The 19,437-nt window shown below is 37.3% G+C and overlaps 1 protein-coding gene across 43 annotated transcripts in view; it reads right to left on the bottom strand.

The window, feature by feature from the left end:
• EIF4G3 (eukaryotic translation initiation factor 4 gamma 3) overlaps nucleotides 1–19,437 on the bottom strand; it is a 378,821-nt gene that overhangs the window by 192,433 nt on the left and 166,951 nt on the right. For 16 of the 43 annotated variants that reach the window (XM_070079136.1, XM_070079139.1, XM_070079137.1 and 13 more), the window contains 2 exons: nucleotides 14,296–14,391; nucleotides 9,308–9,340 (listed from right to left, as the gene is read on the bottom strand). In XM_070079136.1, coding sequence (XP_069935237.1) covers nucleotides 9,308–9,340; nucleotides 14,296–14,391 — 129 coding nt within the window. Of the gene's footprint in view, nucleotides 1–1,717; nucleotides 1,860–9,307; nucleotides 9,341–12,761; nucleotides 12,876–14,295; nucleotides 14,392–19,437 lie in introns of those variants that run through there. The other 27 variants (XM_070079140.1, XM_070079146.1, XM_070079143.1 and 24 more) reach the window with 4 other exon arrangements.

The raw sequence follows: 19,437 nt of genomic DNA, 5'->3' as shown, positions 1-19,437 counted from the left end.
TGGAAGTTAGTTTTTGTGCACCCCCTTGAATTCTTTTGAAAGTGTTGTTAAGACTAGTGTCTGCTAATACTAACTGATAGAATAAAAAAGGGAGAGAATGATCCAACATGGGAAGCAGGATACACAGCAGATTCATAGAATGGCAGATGTCCTAAACAGCACTCTGGCCTCAGAATCAGCCCTTAAGGCATGCGGATCCAGCTGAAAAGCCCATGAGAGAATTTTAGGCTTGGAAAGCCAAGACACTCTGGCAAAAAAACAAAAAACAAAACAAAACAAAAAAACAACCAAACAACAACAAAATACAAACAACACTAAATGAAAGATCTCTGTGAGTGAGATCCTGGTGGAAAGACGGGGCCATCAAAGAAGGAGGTACCTTTCTCTGAAGGGAGGAAAGAACTTCCACTTTGACTATGACCTTGTCTGAATAAGATCGAAGTCGGCGAACTCAAAAGGCTTCCATAGCCTTGGAAACTCATGACTAGAGCCTAGGGAGATTACTGACACCATAAACAAAGAATGTCAAATTATTAAGTCAACAACAGGAGTCACTGTGTACTTACTCCTCATGTGAGATCTCTGTCCTTAATGTGTTGTCCAATGTGAATTAATGCTGTAACTAGTACTGAAACAGTATTTTATACTTTATATTCTGTGTGGGTACAAACTGATGAAATCTTTACTTAATATATACTAAATCAATCTTGTATATATAAAGATAATTGAAAATGAATCTTGATGTGAATGGAATGGGAGAGGGAGCAGGAGATGGGAGGGGTGCGAGTGGGAGGGAAGTTATGGGGAGGGGGAAGCCATTGTAATCCATAAACTGTACTTTGGAAATTTATATTTACTAAATAAAAGTTAAAAAAATAAGAATTGGAATAGGAGAGGGAGGAGGAAGAGGGGTGGGAGCAGGCAAGAGAGAGAGGAGGGTGGAAAGTATCACTATGTTACTGAATCTATGTATATAATGCAATTTGTATACCTTAAACAAAATAAATAAATAAATTAAAAAAAAAAAGAAAGTGTTATAAAAGGAGCAACCCTCAGGGCTGGTGCTGTGGCACAGCAGGTTAATGCCTTAGCCTGAAGTGCCGGCATCCCATATGGGCACCAGCTCAGGACCCGGCTGCTCCACTTCCAATCCAGCTCTCTGCTATGGCCTGGGAAAGCAGTAGAAGATGGCCCAAGACCTTGGGCCCCTGCACCCATTTGGGAGACCTGGAAGAAGCTCCTGGCTCCTGGCTTTGGATCGGTGCAGCTCTGGCCGTTGCGGCCATCTGGAGAGTGAGCGAGCGGATGGAAGACCTCTCTCTCTCTCTCTGCCTCTCCTCTCTCTGTGTAACTCTGTCTTTCGAATAAATAAATAAATCTTAAGAAAAAAAAAAAAGGAGTAACCCTAGCTCTTCCCATTGACTCTGTTTTCCATCTCTCTCTCCATGGGCCACTTGCAAGAAACTGAGCCTAGGCCTGAGCCGTGCTGTTCTGACTATGGACCTTCAAAATTGTGAACTAAATAAATCTTTTTTCTTCCAAAGGAGCGTGTTTCGGGTACTTTGTGATAGTTATGAAAGACTGACTAACACAAATGGTTTATCAGTACGCCAGGAAAATTGCAGAGGAAGGTAACAGCTCTTATTTGAGGTAGTATTTAGGCAGATCCACAGAGAATACATTTAAAACAGGCTGTAAGGTACTCGTGGTTGCTTACTTTCTCAGAAACACTCCAGAAGCCAGAAGGAAAGTGTTTCCTCTTGGAAATCCTTCTAAATTCTTCTAAAAATGCAGTAATTCATACTGCCAAGATTCCTGGCCAGTAACACTGGTAATAGATGCTTTTGGAAGATGCTGATAATTATAATTTTTCATGGCTTTGCTCACTGAAAGCATCAAAAGACAAAGATATCACTAACAAATTACACAATTAGAAATTCCTTGAAAATCTACCTATTCATTTTCAGCAACCAGAAAAATCCTATTAAATTACATTAGCTTTTCCCATTGAGTACTAATTAATTTGCAAAGCAAAAAAAATAAAAAATATGCTTCTGAAATTCCTAGCTCTGTATAGTCTGTAGTGTAGCCTATTAGGAAAATCAATAGAAGACCTACAATTAAGACTTCTTTTTTATTCTATCTTTGAAAAGTCTAATGATAGTGCTATGATTCTTTGACAAGTTAGAAAGGTACAAGCAAGGGTTGGCACTGTGGTGCAGTGGGCTAAGCTGCTGTTTACAATGATGTCAGAACATACCATAGTGCCGACTGAGTTCCAGCTGCTCCACTTCCAACCCAGCTTCCTGCTAATGTGCCTGGGAAAGCCATGGATGATGACCCAAGTAGTTGGGTCCTTGCTACCACCTGGAAGAACAATTAGAGTTTCCGGCTCCTGGCTTCAGCCTGGCCCTGCCCTGGCTGTTGTAGCCACTTGGGGAAGTAAATCAGTAAATGGGAGCTCTTTCTGTCTCTCACTCTCTCTGTCACTCTGCCTTTCAACTAACTAAATAAATCTTAGGAAAAAAGGTGCAGTGGAGGGGAAGAGAAAGCAGTGAAGAGTCTCCCTAAAAAGATATCACTTGAATATCAATCTGGTATTCTGCTGATTCGCAACAACTTCTAATGAAGGTTATTCTATGCTAAATCTTTCCTGTATTTCCCTTCACATGGCAAATGTTACACAATAACGGTCTCGCTCAGAATTAGGAGACGGAAGCCGTGGAGCTGACCTGTCCAGCACGGCAGCCACTAACCATCTGACTACTTGAATAGAGCTCTGGATCTGCATTACACACATTTGACATGCTCAACAGTCACATGTGCCTCACAGCTACAGTAGTGAACAGTGAGGATACAGAACATTTCCACCTTCACACAAAGTTCTAATACACAGTGCTTCCCCCAGGATTATGTGATTCAGAGGAAAGAAAGCCCTAAGGATTTTGTCAGGCACAAGAGGTGTGCTCTCAGATCATGAGATCAGAGTCCAGGAAACAAGCAACCTTAGGGAATGTTTCATTTATAGATTAAAAATAGCTTGGGAAAGGGGAAAGGCAGGTTTTCTCACTGCTACACAAACTTTCAAGAACCTAACACACGCCAGTTAAGGTAATTTAACCCTCACACCTGTAGGAAATAGATGCTGCATTATGTCATTTGAGCCTATTTTGTCCATTTTGCAAATAAGAAAGCTGAAGTCTGAGGAAAATTCACTGTAAAGCTGAAACTGAATCCTAGTTTTGCTGACCCCAAATAAGTACAATTACGACTATTCTATAGCTGTTTATTAACAAGATACCAGATAAAGCTGCCTAACTTACATCAAACATCAAGCTCTGGGGTTAAAAAAAAAAAAGTAAGAGTTCTGGTATTCACACCATACAGATATTTGATCTGACTTTTACTCATATCCAGTGAACTCTGACATACCAGATCTGCCCCAGAGACAAGAGCTAAGACTTCATTTATTTTACTTTCCAAATCTAAGAAAGTGTCTATAGCAACACAAACATATCGCAACCTAGAATATAAGACCACAACATTCAATAAAGAAACATTCCAGGATAATAATGGCTGTCCCTTCAAAAAAATCTTTTTTTGCAAAATGAACCAATTACAAGAAGAAAATACACAGTTTCAATGCTTGCCACAGGTAAGAGATTCTTTAATGACACATTGTTAATTTTTATGAGGATTCTGATTTGTTTATGCTAAATCCAACTGCTCGGAATATGACATATTATTCAACATCTGTGAATATTATGTGAACCAAAATTATATATCAACAAATTGCAAAATGTTTTTGTCTTATGAACACTTTCAAACATCCATTCCCTGGTCTTTCTCACTGACACGTGATCACTATTGTGAAACTGAAAAGGGAAATAAGGACAGGAACATAAGTAACATTAAACCACAACTACACAAATTTCAATGACATGAAATAAACAACATGAGCCAGAATCTGAATCATAGTAAGTGATCTGTTTTAATTCTGGGTGTACTTTCTGTTCTTTCAGTTTCTAATTACCCTGGGATTTTCAAACATTGGTGTAAAAATAGTTCACATATTTCTAAAGCCAAGAGTGTTTTGCATTTAAAATGACTTATTGGTTTTTGTTTTTACCTTTGAAGAAAAAGAATTTTTTTAAGTTCTTCAGGCCATGAAATGCAAGAAGAACAGAACATCCTTATTAATATAACTAAATCCTTGAAAAGCCAAAAACTAACAGTACCAGGAAGATGTGGCTTCCAAAACCCAACCAGAGCATGTCATTTCTGATTTGCAAAGACTCAAAAAGAGCACTGGCTCTCCAAACACAGTTAACAATCTTCTAAACAAAAGTAGTCCCAACAAACACATCCTTTTGCAGTAAACACATTATATATCTCAGAACAAAGAGAGTATTTACCTTTTAAAATCTTATTTGCTTGACCTCAATTCAGATAACTTTATTTCACATAGAAAATATACCTAAGATTCTGAATTACTAAATGGGATGTTTTCTTCTTATAAGCAATTACCTCCAAATAGCCTACAAATGTAACAGTTAATTCTTTCTTTGCAATATTTAAGCACCAATCATTACAAACAGTTAATATTTGCCAGTGGAATTTTGAAACAACAAAGAAAACATCACCCAACGTCAATTTCCCTTTTTCAAAAAAGTAAGACCCAAGGAAGAAAGAAAACAAGTAGGGGTGGGCATTGTAGAGCAGCAGATTAAGCCTCTGCCTGGGATGCCAGCATCCTCACTTTCAATCCAGCTCCCTGCTGATGCACGTGGAAAAACAGAGGAAGATGGCCCCTGCACCCATAGGAGATATCCAGAAGCAGCTCTGGACTTCTGGCACAGCCCCAGCCGTAAAGGCCATTTGGGAAGTGAAGTAGCAGATGGAAGAACTCACTCTCTTTCTCTCTCTCAGATAAAAAATAAATAAATAAATCTTTAAAAAAAAATGAAAGAAACAAGTGATAAGAAAGGTAGCCACTGATGAGTAATGCTATATGGGAGAAAAGAGAAACTGAATTCAGTAGTCTCAAGGTTAATTAATTCTAACTTTTATTTAATTCTATCTGGACAAAGCAAACATCAATGGGAGAAAAAAAAATTTGTGCTTTCTTGAAGCCTTAAGCACAACAAACCAAGCATGTCTCAACAGTGATGATTTTCCTTTAAAAATGTATTCTCTGTATATCAATGATGTTTATTATTTACTGTATCACTCTCACTTCTGCAAGTATCTATGTCCTCTTTGATGCATCTTGAATCTCTCAGGAACTAGGTTGAAGAGATCCTCTGAAATGGAGGTTTGGTCTGAGATTCTCAGATAAGAAAAGGAATCACCTCCTGTTTAGATCCAACTGAAAACTGAGCCCTGTTAGAAATAAGAGTGGAAATGAGAGAGAGAGGAGTTCAGCACACACTCCCTTGGACTTCTCTAAGGGTAAAGCTAAAAACTTGCCATGGGACTCCAAATCCCATTAAATTGGCAGGTACCAATGCCATCTTACTAATTAATGTGACCAGCTTAAGTTTATAACTGATCATAAAGATAAGATTAAGTGTCAAAGGGATCACATAAATAAGACCAGTGTCTGTTAATAATAATTGATAGAATTAAAAAGGAGAGAATTGTCCAACATGGGAAGCAGGATACACAGCAGACTCATAGACTGACAAATACCCTAAACAGCACTCTGGCCTCAGAGTCAGCCTTTAGGGCATTCAGCTCTGGCTAAAAAGCCCATGAGAATATCTCAGGCATGGAAATCCAAGACACTGTGGCAGAAAATGACCTAAATGAAAGATCTCTGTGAGTGAGATCCTGGTGGAAAGAAGGGGCCATCAAAGAAGGAGGTACCTTTCTCTGAAGGGAGGAGAGAACTTCCACTTTGAATATGGCCTTGTCTAAATAAGATCAGAGTTGGTGAACTCAAGAGGCTTCCATAGCCTTGGCAGCTCATGATAAGAGCCTCGGGTGATTACTGACGTCATAAACACGAGTGTCAATTGTTAAATCAACAACAGGAATCACTGTGCACTTGCTCCCCATGTAGGACCTCTGTCCTTAATGTGTTGTACTATGAGAATTCACGGTAAAACTTGTCTTCAAACAGTACTTTATATTTTGTGTGTCTGTGTGGGTGCAAACTGAAGTCTTTAGTTATTATAGAGTTTATCTTCTGTATATAAAGATAATTAAAAATGAATCTTAATGAATGGGATGGGAGAGGGAGCAGGAGATGGGATGGTTTGCGGGTGGGAGGGTTATTATGGGGGAAGAACCACTATAATCCAAAAGTTGTACTTTGGAAATTTCTATTTACTAAATAAAAGTTTTCTATTAAAAAAAGAAAGAAAGAAAGAATCAACTCCACAGAGGCCATCTGGAAATGGTGGTCTTCCTGTTGTTTTCTAATTGTTACAGGGGGAATCTGAAGGGCATTTAGAGCCCAAAGATTTCTAACAGAAGTTTTATTTATAAGACAATTTTCCCTAACTGGTTATCCCACCCAAAATGCCAATCAATCATCAATTCCATAGTGATACAAACCAAATTGGCCCACCTCTGCTATGGATACGAAACCCCAAACTCTTTTCCAACACTTTCCCCTGTACCAGGCAAAACCCAAACTCAACTCCCTCCTGCTCAGCAGTGCCACTTCACCCCACGTCTCTCCTCCTCTGCTTCTATAAAGTAAGCCCTGTTGAGGCTGCCTGAACCAAGAGTATACACTTCCTTACATAATTCTCTGTGGTATGGTGAAAAGAACTGATCTGTTACTTAGGAAGTATGCCAAAGAAAAAAGCTGCCAGCTACCTAAATCTTTTCTATTAAAAAGCAATACTATGGATTTGTGTGGCATCTCAGGAACTCATCTCCAGGAACTATTATCAGAAAATGACTATTTTTCCTGATAACGAATAAACAGTAATACGCATACATACTTCCATTTACATCTGTTACCCTACAGCTAAAAGAAAGACTAACTGCCAAAACTTAACTGAGTCATATTACACAGGAATAACAAAGATTGAAATCAAATCAATCTCACAAAAATTTTGGAATATTTTCCTCAATTATGGAATTAGGGAAAGAGAAAATGTATCACTTGCCTCTATTGCCATAATAAAGTCTAGAAACAGAAGTTCCCCAAACTGACCAGCTTATAAATGCTTAAATACAACATTCAACATTAAATCTGAAGATCACTGCCATTGAACACAAACAGCAGTAACAGTCCTTCAAAGACTGATGTGCCAATCACTGTTGTGATCTATACTGCAGATAATTCACCACAATGACAGCAGCCAAAAATAATGCTAATTCCTTTTACTCACAGTCTGCTTTAAACGGTCTGAAATTATTTTTGAAAGAAACAAAGGTCTAAAGAAACCACAAACATGTGGGGCAGGTGTTTGGTATACTGACCACCTGGGACACTCAACATCCAATCAGGTTGTCTCATCTCTACTTCTAATCCCAGCCTCCTGCTAAAATGCACTCCGGGAGGCAGCAGGTGACACTTCAAGGACTTGAGTCCCTACTGCCCACACAGAAGACCTGGATTGATTTACAATTTCTGCCTTTGGACCTAGGCTAACCCCAGCTATTGTGGGCATTTGGGGAATGATCAGAGAATCAGAGGACAGAGTCTCTACAGAGTCTCTGTTTTTCAAATAATTAAAACACACACAAACATGTGAACAAAGAAACCAATTATTTCTCTCCATTTAACTCACAAATAGTTTATCTTCACCGCACATCTTGAGTAGAGAGCCACAATGTTTCTCTCTTATGAATTTTTTGTTTGTTTGTTTAAGCTTGGATTCAAATTTAAGCCTTATCTCTACGGCCCTTGACTAAATTAAAAAAAAAAAGTATATTCACCCTTTCACCTAAGGAACCACCCTTAGTAACAGTGGTAATTACACATCCGGCGTTGAGATGGTATTACTATCCTCATTTTATGTATAAGAAGACTGAGTCTGAGTGAAGTAATAAGGAGTAAATAAGGAGGAGACTAGCTAATGCCAAAGCCCAAGCTTTTCAAGCATGTTATAATACTGCCTCTTGACACTAACAAATGCCCTTAAGTTTTATTGTTTTATGAAATCCAAGAGTCATCTACCTCATCTAAAACTGTCTACTAGTTTTCCTGTAAAGTTCTGTTAATACCTCACAACTTGCTTGGCCATTAAATTGAAAGAACTGCATTTTCAGAAACAGAGCCTTCTATGAAAACACTCAAGACAATGACAGCCTTCGATAAAACAATATCCATTTACTCAGTAGGAAGAACTCTAACGTGATTCCACAGGAAAATGCACTGGGACCACTTCTTTCATTTTATGCAACAGTACTATGCTACCTAACAATAATATTAAAAACAGCTAGCACTTGCTGACTGCTTACTTCCCGTCCATGGTTTACATATATTATCTCTTACACAGCAGGTGTCTGTCCCTATGTTATCGTCGTTTTGTATATGAGAAAACTGAGGCTCAGAAGAAACGTGCTTAATGCAGCTGGTTAGAGCAGAGCTGGCAATGTGAACGTGGGCTAGTCAGATGCTAAACACAGGCTCTTTCTGCTCTTGGAGGAGACAACGTTCCAGAACATGAGGAGACACCTGCAAGGCTTTCTATTTCTCCCCTACTGCCACCTTTAGTAGATTCCTACTAAATAATACAGTGTTGGCATATACATTTTTGAAAGTTCATACAATTAATTTATTTTATAAACTCAATAGGTGAAAAATACTAAAATTATAAAACATTTATTTTCTATGTATCCTAAAAATAAAGAAAATTCTATGGAGCAAATGAACAGACATGGTTGTTAATCAGTTTGTTATTAGGCCTGAGTTAGTAACTGAGATTAAGTGGTTTTAAAACTGCTAATGCTCTGTTACACACACCAATAAGTCACATCAGAATGTTAACAGAAAACCCTTAGAATGTTGCCTGCTCCATTCAGTTAAGTTGAAACTTAATACAGATACCCACAACACATGTAAAATTTTTTTTAAAGTTGTCTCAATTCTAAGTAATCTTTTTTTGTAAGAAAAAAAGCATTATTTTGAAATTATGTGCCATGAACAGAAGCAAATGGGTTTGTCAATACAAAAACTCAGTGAAATCAGACACAGACAAAAAGAACTATATTATATCAGAAGTTACTCTTGGAAAGAGTAGTTTGAGTGGTTTGATGGAATGGCAGCATTCTAAGAGTCCACAGCTACGAAAGCCCCCACCTATTAGGTAAGAGTGATAGTGAAGGGGCAAGGGTACAGTACCTGATGATGGGCAGGTCGAGGCCCCGCTGCAAACTGAGAAAAGGAGGGAAAACAAATACAAAAGGAAAGGCACAAAGAGTCAGAAACACCACAACAAAAACCAAAATGTCACACAGTATGCCAAAATAAAAAAACCCACAATAATAATAAAAATAAAAACACACAGAACAGTCAAAGCTTTGCTGCAGGACAGTGACAGACAGGTACTAAGATTCAACAGGTTAACGTAACTACCAGGAGAGTTTGTCACTGATCAGAGAGGAGAAACCTAAGCTGTTAGGTACCTGGAGTGCTCTCTGACAGATAAAGAAGAAAAAAAAAAACTACAATAAGGCTAAGGAAAGGTTGAACACTAAGTGGTTATATTAAGACAAATAAAAGAATGCAACTGCTACAGTTGGAGGAAATGAGAAATGCTTTTTACATTACAAAAATAGCCAGGAGACATTTAGATTGCCCAGTAGGAAATAAAGAATGTAAAAGAAATAATTGCATATTATCTTAAGATAAATAGGGCATCTTGTATATGAAACAGAAGTTTCAATATCTTCTGTTATTTCTTGGAGTTAAATATGTAAGGAATAAGTTAAATATGTAGAGAATATGTTAAATATGTAAATAAGGTTTTGTGATTACATATATTTATTTACATTATATATTATAAATAAATGTACTTTTCATATAATATTTATGATTTATATATACTTATTTATATTTAAATGCAATAACTAGTAGAGTTGAATACCAGGCATTCCAAGGCAAACAGGTGGCAAACTACTATTATAGTCTCAACAAGAATAAAAGAATAAAGAAGTCATATATCTCAATTACTATTTCTAAACAATGACAAAACACTATTCATCTGTACCTACTGCTACCTGAAACTAACAATAAAAGCAAAATAAACATCTCCTTAGCTAAATCCTAAATATCTGAAAGGGGATCATACATATTCCAACTTGGTCTCTAACTTAGAATAGAAGAAAAGGCTTTTGACCCATAAAATTTTTTTCACACTAAACCTCAAAGATCAAATAATTCATCAGAGAAAAATTTAGTTTCCAATACATTTTATTAAACTTAAAAGGATGAAGAGAAAATATTGGAGCATGTAGAACCATATGTGACCTGCTTAAAACATTACTATGTGTTAACCACCCTCTTTAATACTAAAAAGAAAATATTTAGAAAGCAAGCTTTGAATATAAACTTTAGAGTTTTTATTTAATATATTTAAGGACTTAAAAGTATGTTTCTTCAGTTGTTTTACTTCCTAAATGGGAGTCTTTCTTCTGTCAGTTTCTTACCCTAGATGAATTAGACCAAAGATTAAGAAACCATCCCTTAAGCTCAGAATTTAAATTATGTGCAGCAGTAATTTATAAGAGATTTGGAATTATTTCCCCAACTGCAATAATCACAATTTAAAATTTCACAAATGGCCAGAATTCAGAAGACCACTGTACACAGTACTGGATGCAGCTGATTTTAGAAGTTAAAATGTCACCTATTGTTCAAGTAATGCAAAGTATCTTAATGACCTCTACACACAGGGTAGCAGGTTGGTCATGATATGTGGCTAATCACTGTAACACAGTTTTTCATAAAGGTGATAATTGGCAAATGCTGTTCTTGCAGAAAAATTTTCAAAGAAACTGAGGTCTTGTATTTTCAGTGGACATCAAGTTTCAAGAATACGCAAGACCACTCGTGGTATGAAAATAAGGGTGGAAGTGAGATATTTCTTCATTACACTGATGAAAATGGGGTGGGGGAAGGATACGTTAAAAAATTAACCTGAGTATAGCGTACCTGTCTTATCACTGTTCCACAGAAAGATCCCATTTCTAAAGTTCTAACATAAAAGTTGAAACTTTGTAATTTTGATGTTTCAGTTGAAAGAGAACTTTTATGAACATCAGGATTATCTTATAAAATTATACATATATATTTAACAAAAGAAAGAAAAAGAAAATGCAACTTAAGACTTCAGTTAGTGAGGAAGTACCTGGGAAAGCACCCTAGTCTATTTTGCACTAGTCACCATTGGCTATTGAGCTTTCCACTTGGAATGATAATAGTCTTAATCCTAAGAGTAGCTGTAAGCAACAGAACAAACTGTAGTCGCTGCTGGCTCATATCAAAACCAGAAACTTCTGTTTCTTTTTCTTAAGAGAGGTCTTTAAGATGGTGAGGATTATAGATATAAAGGAAAGCAGCCTTCTGTGAACTTGGATCCAATGTAAATGCCACCCACTCATTCACTCACTCACCCTTCTGTGCACAGTTGGTAACTGGGCATGGCCAACATAAAACTGATGTAACTTTGGCACTTAGTACCAAGAAATAGAAAAAACAACCACTGGTTACGGGTTACTGCAAAGCCAAACTGTCCCCCACTCCCATTTAAGCATTCAATAGCTTCGCTATTTTGGTCAGGCTATTTAAAAATAAATTGTTTAAGAGTTCTAGCACACATAAAAATGAAACAAATAGGTAGCTTCTCGGTATTTTTACTTTTTATTAAGATTTTTCACATTGTGATTTTTAAAATACTAACTACCCAGTAGAAATACAAGCAAAAAAATAATCTGAAGGAGGGAGGGGGGCCATTTGAAGCCAGTTGGATTGCAAAGGCAGCTGTCCAGAGAAGAACAGAAAAGCCTAAACTGTGCAATTGCCAATGGCCTATTAATGCAGAAATAGAATGGAGTAAGCTTTAGCTGCTCTACAAAGCCATGGGAAGGGGCCCTTCCTTAGCACAACACCTTACCTCTCCTCACCAGCTGGGGCAGCTGTGGGATGGATGAGACTAGACTATGGAAACTTGGGATGAAAACAGAAAGTGCAATCCTGCCAAAGTTCATATCCCAACTTTACCCTCCCAGCACCAACACAAATGAAATAAAGAAAATCAGACCCAAAACAAGAAGCAAGAGTAGTATGGGGTCTGCTAATCTTGCACTTGTTTTGGGGTATGTAATGGAACATTTTACGTGTGGTTTTTAGTAATGGGGGTGGTAATGGTCACTAGCAGAGCAGATGGCAAAAACTGCATAGAGGACATTGTCTGAAGTGTTTATGACCACAGAAGAATGGCTGACAACTACAATTTCCCCCTTGATATTCAATTATAAAATAGAAAGGGAGAAAAGGAAGTCTTGAAATTTATCTTTTAAATTCAAATTTGTCTAAAAGGGATACCCCACCTCAAGTTTACAGTAAGAAAGATCTAAACTCCAAATTATTCCTGTCTAACTCCCCATAGTTGAAGACCCACCCAATTTGTTCTTCCCCCCACTACGCCTGGCAGAAACTGCCACGCTAGGTTAGACTTCCAGAAAGGACGTAATCAACGCATTTCTGTTCATCAGCCAACAGATGGATGTGGTCAAAAAAATGAGTGCTAGAAGCACCACTGCCTGCAAGAAGTACAGTTTGTTATATTGCTTACAATGCAGTATTTTATCCAGCCTCTTCCAGCCAAGGGCCTGTAAACGGGAGTCTGTTCCAAAACCTTCCTCCTCTTCCAGTTGTCTGTGCAATGTATTGGCACTGTTCTGCTGGGCTGTCAAGAGAACTGGTTTAGAGATGCAGCTCTTCAGTCAGGTTTTTTGCGCCAGTTCTAACCATGTAAATTTAATTCATTTTTCTTTTTCAATAATTAGAAAGGGGGGGGGGGGATAGGGCTATAGGACTCTTTGCAGTAAGAGCTTACCACCATGTCCCATGCTTAAAGATTAGAACCAGGGCCTATCTAAATTGATCTGGTGATTGTCTCAGGCCCACGCCAAGTAGTCAAGTGTCCACATCCCCAAACCACTCTCAGAACAAAACTTTCATCAGGTATCTTGCTGACCATTTCAGAGGAAAAAAAAAGGGGGGGGGGGGAGGGAAGGAAGGGAAGGGAAGAGAGAGAGAGAGAGAGAGAGAAACAGAGAGAAACAAGCAGACAACTAGGATCAACGTTCCACCTTTTTAGAATGGTTCCTCAAACCCTGTGGAGAATCAGGATCTGAGAACAGGTATTGGAAAAGAGGGTAACAGGGAAAAGTAAGAGGGTAAGAAAGAGATTACATTTTGGTGCAGTCTGCACTCCTAGTTCTCTGAATAAATCTTTAATACATTTCATCAATTCTGAAGTCATGCATAAAACCAAACAAACAGCAGCTAATGCAATGAAGTATTCCTGTACTCCAGGCAAAAAAGTGGGGGTGGAAAACAGATAGAAGATCCCTGTATTCTCAAGAGCACAGAGAGCTCAGATACAAAGAGGGATGTGAGATGCTACAGAAGCAACTTCTAGCCAAAGCTAATCATGCAGGGTAGGAAAGTGACGTTCTAAGGACTTAACAGTGGAAGAAACTGCACAGTTTTGTGAAACAGAAGGATGAACCTTGAGGAAATCCTCAGTCTTTGTGGTATTTATTGCAATCCATGTACAGGATGAACAAAGAGGATGACAGCATTTACATTTCTATGACAATTTATTTACCATTTGAAGAAATGAGTTCCCCCACTGGCTCATGTCATGCACATGCCCACACTGGCAAATGTTTAGAGCTGATCTAGTGACACTGATTCAGAAGTCATACTTCCCAAACTACTAAAATTTGAGAGTCTAGTTAGTAAAATTCAATTTCCTTAAAAAAAAAAAAACCATTGTATTATCCTGAATTTTCAACAATACATGTTACAAAACAGAGAAGAAACACAGCGAACTTGAATGTAACCAACTTGAAAAAAAATTATGCCACAAAACAGTAAGAAAAAGAAAACCCATAAAGCAAGCCCCATCTCTTCTTTTTCCAGTTATTCCAATAGGTAAGTTCTGAAAAAGCAACGCTAACCAACAATAGTAACAATAATAATAAATCATCACTGGAACAAAGCTCCAAAATTCAGTAAAAATATTTGCCAAAACAACCCAAATCACTACACAAATTCAGATGAAGAATATTATGTAGTACAAGCTTCTGCTTACTTACCGGAGAACGAGTCTGAGGTTGTGAATTCATTGTCTGAGGGGCTTGAGGGTATACCAACGTGGTTGGACCTGCATTCTGTCCAGAGGGATAAGGGGTCTGTCAAAGAATAGCAAGAACAATATCATACTTTGAAAAAATATGGCATGGCAACACAAATTCAAGTTGCAAAAGAAGTTTATTAATGTGATATACGGTTCTGCTTTTTTAAATACAACTTTAGCACAGTATGTAGCAAATCCAAATCAGTGCGGAGTTTTTTTAAAGTTACCATAAACCTCTTGATAAACAGACATCAGCAACCCAAAATCTAGGTGCAAGAAGGCCCGCTGTCATCAATGGACAGCCCAAAACACAAACAACATGAGACACGGCTGAGAAAATTTGCTACTGTTGTGCTGTGCTGTCCAAAGACCTTAAGTAAAGATGGCACTGGAGGAAGTGGTCTCTGAATCACAATTACTGCATGATCCCAACAGTCAATAAGAACTTTATATAACAGCACAGAATGAGTAATAATGAAACAGATACGAACTCACCAAAGGTTTTCCAAAAATAACACAAAGCTATTCATTATCAATCCAAAATGTTACAGACTAATATAGTGTACACTAGTGAATTTTTTTTAAAAAGACATACTACTGTAACATGTTTAAAACAAAATATTAGCAGAGTGATGGACAAAAAAGTCATAGAACTTGGACTCAAATTTTAACCACTACCACTACTCCTGTTGTTTGCTGAAGTGAATATACAAAGAACAACACATAAATCTTATAGGCAGTTGCTTTAAATAAGATAAAATAAATATGTAAACACTTTTACTTACTACTATTCATTTCTACAAATAAAGGAACAGAAAATGTAAATTTTTGTTTACCTAAGATAATTAAGTAAATGAAATATCTAGAAAATATTGGGGGCTGGTGGAGTGGTGCAGCGGGTAAAGCTACGGGCTGCAGTGCTGGCATCCCATATGGGCACCAGTTCGAGTCCCAGCTGCTCCACTTCAGATCCAGCTCTCTGTTATGGCCTGGGAAAGCACTGGAAGATGGCCCAAGTCCTTGGGCCCCCACACCCACATGGGAGACACGGAGGAAGCTCCTGGCTCCTGGCTCCTGGCTGCAGATCAGCACAGCTCTAGCTGTTGCAGCCAACTGGGGAGTGAACCAGCAGTTGATAAAGTCTTATTTTTTACATTGCATATAGTCCAAGCGCTGATTCACACCCTGTCCTCAAGGAGTTTCAGCTATTTGCAATGGAACAGCTGTTCTATCATAATGTATACCACTGTGTCATTAGTAATATGTGATATGTAACAGAGCATTAGATAAAGAAATTTGGCCAACAGGACACTCAACTCTCACAGCATTTTTCCATTCCGTGTGACTGTCTTACAAATGGTGTGATCTGTACCTTCTGTGGCCACAAGCAGAGCAACCAGAAAGGATGCTACTATGCCTTCCATCTGACCTCGGTATTTAATGACATGATTTAATCAAGTTTAGATAACTTTTAATGTACTACTAAGTTATGTGGAAAATACAAAGATTCAGTGGGAAGTCTCTGGCCATGTTTCATAACATCAAACTCTTGGAAAACTAAGGATACATCAATAACGGATCATTTTGTTAGGCATCAGAATATCTGTATTTTCCATTTCAAAGCCATCACAAAGCCTTACCACTCCAATAATAGAGAAACCCTATATCTACACTTCTTTTCAGTTCACTGTCCAAATTTATGTAAGAGTCAAAAACTTGCATTTTCATTTTCATCTTCTTATGTTTCAAGTTGAACCCTCTTGGTTCTCTCTTCATACATCAGGAACATAAAAATAATAGCAAATAGTGTTAACTGACAAACTGTTAACAAAATGCCTATGAACACAGCCAATTGTAATAGTAATTATGGTGCATTTACAACCAATAAGTCTATTACAACTATTTAATAAGATAACTCAGATATGAAGTCATTTCTCTTGTTTGAAGACACTTTCATCACCTTAAATAAATCCTACCACAAAGACTAAATTCAATATTGTATACCTGTACGTCAACAACTTTTCAAAGAGCTATTTAGGTTAATACTTAAAAAAAATCATTTATTTGTGTGCAAATCAAGAGTTGGAGAGAGGGAGAGGGAGCTAGGGAGGGAGAAAGAGAGACATTTAGTATCTGCTAGTTCACTCCCCAAATGGCTACAATAGCCAGATTGAAGTCAGGAGACTAGAACTCCATTCAGGTCACCCATGTGAATGCTAGGGTCATCTGCTGCCTTCCCAGGCACATTGGCAGGGAGTTGGATCAGAAATGGAGCAGCTGAGACTCAAACTGGTGCTCATAGGGAATGTCACCATTGCAGGAGGTGGTTTAACCTGCTGTGCCATAATGCAAGCCCTAATACTTACCAAATTTTAAATAACCTTTGATTCTACAGTTTCATTTCTAAGAATCCAAAATACAAATATATTCATAATAGGGAACTCTTTTATTCTCTCCTTCTCCAAATTGGAAAAATTCTAAATTTTCATATAAAAGAGAAAGGTTAAAAATGCTATACTCAGTTGATCAGCATTGGTATAATCTTAAAAAGAAAAAAACAGTCATTCACCAAGATGTCTATAATATATATTAAGGGACAAAAGCAACCTGTAGAATTTTTCAGTACAAAAGGACCCTGTTTGTTTTTTTTTTTTTTCAATTGAAATACACATATATAATTGTTTTTCAGCCTTTTGGTTAACATCAAGTGTAATAAAAAATACATAAATAGAAATATGCATGTAGCCTAGCAGATGAGATGTATCTATCACAAATCAGTGTCTGGGTTTGATTTCTGGCTCTAACTGCTGGCTCTGGTTCCCAATTCTAGCTTACTGACAATGAGGACCCTGGAAGTCAGCATTAATGGCTCAAGTAATTGGGCTCCTATCATGCATATGGGACACCTCAACTGCATTCCAAGTTCCTAGCTCAGGTTCGAGCCCAGCTGTAGCCACTGAGGGCATTTGGGGGAATAAACTAACAGGTAAGCATGTATCCCTGTTCTCTCTCTCTCTCAGCTTCAGCCATTGAGGAAGTTTGGGGAGTGAACCAACAGATAAATGTGCTCACTCACACTCTCTCTTCTTCTGAAATAAAATACACTAGTAGAAAAAGTTTAAAATATGCACACTGTGTACACTTGCAGAATACACATTCTTCTCAGCAATGCATGGAACTTTCTCTAGGATTGACCACAAACTAGGCCATAAAGAAAGTCTCAACAAATTCAAAAAAATCTAAATAATATCATGCATCTTCTCAGACCACAATGGAATGAAGCTGGAAATGAGCAACTCAGGAATCTCTAGAACATATGCAAACACATGGAGACTGAACAACATGCTCCTGAATAAACAGTGGGTCATGGAAGAAATAAAAAAAATTTCTGGAAACAAACACAGATGACAATGCAATATAACTTATGAGATACAGCAAAAGCAGAGTTAAGAGGAAAGTTTATAGCAATAGGTGCCTACATCAAGAAACTGGAAAGGCACCAAATAAATGAGCTATCAAAGCATCTCATGGATCTAGAAAAACAACAACAAATGAAACAAAAACAATAATAATAGGAGAAAAGAAATAATTAAAATTAGAGAAGAAATCAACAAAATTGAATTAAAAAATACAAAAAAAATCAGAAAAGTGAAGAGCTGGTTTTTTGAAAAAAATAAATAATATTGACAGACTATTGGCCCAATTAACCAAAAAAAGAAGACTCCAATCAATAAAATTAGAGATGAAAAAGGAAATGCAATAATAGACACCACAGAAATAAAAAGAAGCATCACGAATTACTATAAAGAGCTATAAATATGCTAACAAACTGGGAAACCCAGAAGAACAGAAGTAGATAGATTCCTGGACACAAAACCTATCTAAATTGAGCCATGAAGACACAGAAAACCTAAACAGACCCATAACCAAGACGGAAACTGAATCAGTAATAAAGCCCCTCCTAACAAAGAAAAACCCAGGACTGGATGGACTGAATTCTACCAGACATTTAAAGAAGAACTAACTCCACTTTTTCTCAAGTTATTCAAAACAACTGAAAGGGAGGGTATCCTCCCAAATTCTATGAAGCCAGCATTACCTTAATTCCTAAACCTGAAAAAGATGCAACAGAGAAAGAAAATAGCAGACCAATTTCCCCGATGAACACAGATGCAAAAATCATCACAAAATTCTAGCCAATAGAATCCAACAACACATCAAAAGATCATCCATCCAGACCAAGTGGGATTTTCCCTGGTATGCAGGGATGGTTCAACATTCCCAAATCAATCAATGTGACACATCACATTAAGAAACTGCTGAACAAAAACCATATGATTATCTCATTAGATACAGAGAAAGCGTCTGTTAAAATACAACACCCTTTCAAGGTGAAAACTATAAGCAAACTGGGTATAGAAGGAATATTCCTCAACACAATCAAGGCAATTTATGATAAACCCTCGGCCAACATCCTATTAATGAAAAAAAGTTGGAAGCATTCCCACTGAGATCTGGTAAGAGACAAAGATGCCCACTTTCATCATTGCTATTCAATATAGTCCTAGAAGTTTAGCCAGAGCCATTAGGCAAGAAAAAGAAATCAAAGGCATAAAAATTGGGAAGGAGAAAGTCAAACTATCCCTATTTGCAGATGACATGATTCTATATATAAGTGACCCAAAAGACTCCACTAAAAGACATATTGAAACTCATAGAAGAGTTTGGTAAAGTAGCAGGAGATAAAATCAAGACACAAAAATTAACAGGATTTGTATACACAGACAAGGCCATGGCTAAGAAAGAACTTCTAAGATCAATCTCATTCACGACAGCTACAAAAAAAAATCAACTACCTTGGAATAAACTTAACAAAGGATGTCAAAGATCTCTACAATGAGAATTACAAAATATTAAAGAAAGAAATAGAAGATTTTAAAAAAATGGAAATATCTTCCATGTTCATGTATTGGAAAAATCAATATCAACAAAATGCCCATTCTCCTGAAAGCAATTTACAGATTCAATGTGATTCCAATCAAAATACCAAAGACATTCTGCTCAGATCTAGGAAAAAATGCTGAAATTCATATGAACACAG

The sequence above is a fragment of the Oryctolagus cuniculus genome, chromosome 7 (genome assembly GCF_964237555.1).
Source record: "Oryctolagus cuniculus chromosome 7, mOryCun1.1, whole genome shotgun sequence".
Taxonomy (NCBI): Eukaryota; Metazoa; Chordata; class Mammalia; order Lagomorpha; family Leporidae; genus Oryctolagus; species Oryctolagus cuniculus.
Note: the sequence above shows the minus strand (reverse complement) of the source record. Positions and strands in the feature narration are given on the sequence as shown.